Genomic DNA, 1982 nt, shown 5'->3' on the forward strand with positions numbered 1-1982 from the left:
GGATGGTGGTGGCGGCTGCCGGGGGAGGCGGCGGCCTGGCCTGGCCTGTCAGGGCGCGGGCGGTGGCGGTCCAGCACCATGTCCCTGCCGTACGGGACGGAGGATGCACCCCTCACCGGGAGTTACAGCGCGGCGGATTCTTTACCAAAGGCCTTCGGCTACAGTGTGGAGGAGGAGGAAGAGGAGGCGGCAGTCGCGGGCGGTGGAGTTGGGGCCGGGGCCGGCGGAGGCTGTGGCCCGGGGGGCGCTGACAGCGCCAAGCCAAGGATCCTACTCATGGGGCTCCGGCACAGCGGCAAGTCTTCCATCCAGAAGGTGGTATTTCATAAAATGTCACCCAATGAGACCCTCTTTTTGGAAAGTACCAACAAGAATTATAAAGATGACATCTCCAATAGCTCCTTTGTGAATTTCCAGATATGGGATTTTCCTGGACAAACGGACTTTTTTGACCCAACATTTGATTATGAGATGATCTTCAGGGGAACAAGAGCGTTGATATATGTCATTGATGCACAGGATGACTACATGGAAGCTTTAACAAGACTTCACATTACCGTTTCTAAAGCCTACAAAGTGAACCCAGACATGAATTTTGAGGTTTTTATTCACAAAGTTGATGGTCTTTCTGATGATCACAAAATAGAAACACAGATGGACATTCATCAAAGGGCCAATGATGATCTTGCAGATGCTGGACTAGAAAAACTTCATCTTAGCTTTTATTTGACTAGTATCTATGACCATTCAATATTTGAAGCATTTAGTAAGGTGGTACAGAAACTCATTCCACAACTGCTGACCTTGGAAAACCTATTAAATATCTTTATATCAAACTCAGGTATTGAAAAAGCTTTTCTCTTCGATGTTGTCAGCAAAATCTACATTGCAACAGACAGTTCCCCTGTGGATATGCAATCTTATGATCTTTGCTGTGACATGATTGATGTTGTAATTGATGTATCTTGTATATATGGGTTAAAGGAAGATGGAAGTGGAAGTGCTTATGACAAAGAATCTATGGCATTTATCAAGTTGAATAATACAACTGACCTTTATTTAAAAGAAGTGACTAAATTTTTGGCACTGGTCTGCATTCTTAGGGAAGAAAGCTTTGAACTAAAAGGTTTAATAGACTACAACTTCCACTGTTTCCGTAAAGCTATTCATGAGGTTTTTGAGGTGGGTGTAACCTCCCATAGGAGCTGCAGCCACCAGACAAGTGCCCCGAGCCTGAAAGCACTGGCCCACAACGGCACGCCAAGAAATGCCATCTAGCCTGAGACCCAGCGGCTTGGGCTCAGGGCCACATTGCGCTCTCCTCCAGGCTCAGATGTCACATGCTCCAGGACACGGGAGCTGTTGCATGTGGAAACCTGGTGACTATCCCACTAGAGACAAAGGGTAGAGTTTCTCATTTGGATGAAAACCCCTTCAAACAGTGGTGTACAACTGAAGCTATGATTTCTTTTTTTATTTAAAAAAAAGGTTCTAGAGACCACAGAACTCAAGTGTGTCTTTCCCCTCTTTTTTTGGGGGGTCCTCCTATAGTAGCTGGGCTGTTTGGACGTGGAGATGACATGGTTAAACCTGTCTTTGCCAGGGAATGTTGCCATCAATTACCAATTGAGAATAATAGAAAAACAGAATTTTTATATGCTTCACTAAAGTTTTCATTTGAGTAGTCTCTAAAACCTCTGCCTTGCTTAAGTTCTAACACTGCCTCTCAGATTGCAATTTTGGACATTGCACACCCAAGACCTTTTAAACGCATTTGCTTGCTATCTCAGAAGACGCATAGTCTGACTGCAGCAAAAGACATTCCTGTATTTGTTACTGAAGAAATGAGAGAAAATTTTATGCCGCATCAGCTGGAGAACAAGACTCAACAGTGGCTACGTTTGTTCCCTTGGAGAAAACTCTGAAGAAAATTTTTGCATCTGTGTTTTCTGGGTACCTCATGTCTGTCTGGGCTTAACCTC

General features: G+C 44.9%; 1 protein-coding gene across 1 annotated transcript; it reads left to right on the top strand.

Moving 5' to 3' along the window:
* The first annotated feature begins 10 nt into the window (after positions 1-10).
* On the top strand, positions 11-1967 carry LOC102876615 (ras-related GTP-binding protein C-like). The gene is made up of 2 exons (XM_006903494.1): positions 11-315; positions 418-1967. The coding sequence occupies exons 1-2, from the start codon at positions 79-81 to the stop codon at positions 1276-1278; spliced, it is 1098 nt and encodes a 365-aa protein (XP_006903556.1). The 5' UTR covers positions 11-78; the 3' UTR covers positions 1279-1967.
* Positions 1968-1982: the final 15 nt, after the last annotated feature.

Source organism: Elephantulus edwardii, unplaced genomic scaffold (genome assembly GCF_000299155.1).
Source record: "Elephantulus edwardii isolate Elephantulus edwardi_28Jun2011 unplaced genomic scaffold, EleEdw1.0 scaffold02514, whole genome shotgun sequence".
Classification (NCBI taxonomy): domain Eukaryota; kingdom Metazoa; phylum Chordata; class Mammalia; order Macroscelidea; family Macroscelididae; genus Elephantulus; species Elephantulus edwardii.

Bases quoted from the DNA above. Each gene is read 5' to 3' on its own strand.
- LOC102876615 (XM_006903494.1), top strand. From the start codon at position 79: ATGTCCCTGCCGTACGGGACGGAGGATGCACCCCTCACCGGGAGTTAC. The intron at 316-417 runs GTGGTATTTCAT...GTGAATTTCCAG, and splicing joins GCAAGTCTTCCATCCAGAAG to ATATGGGATTTTCCTGGACA.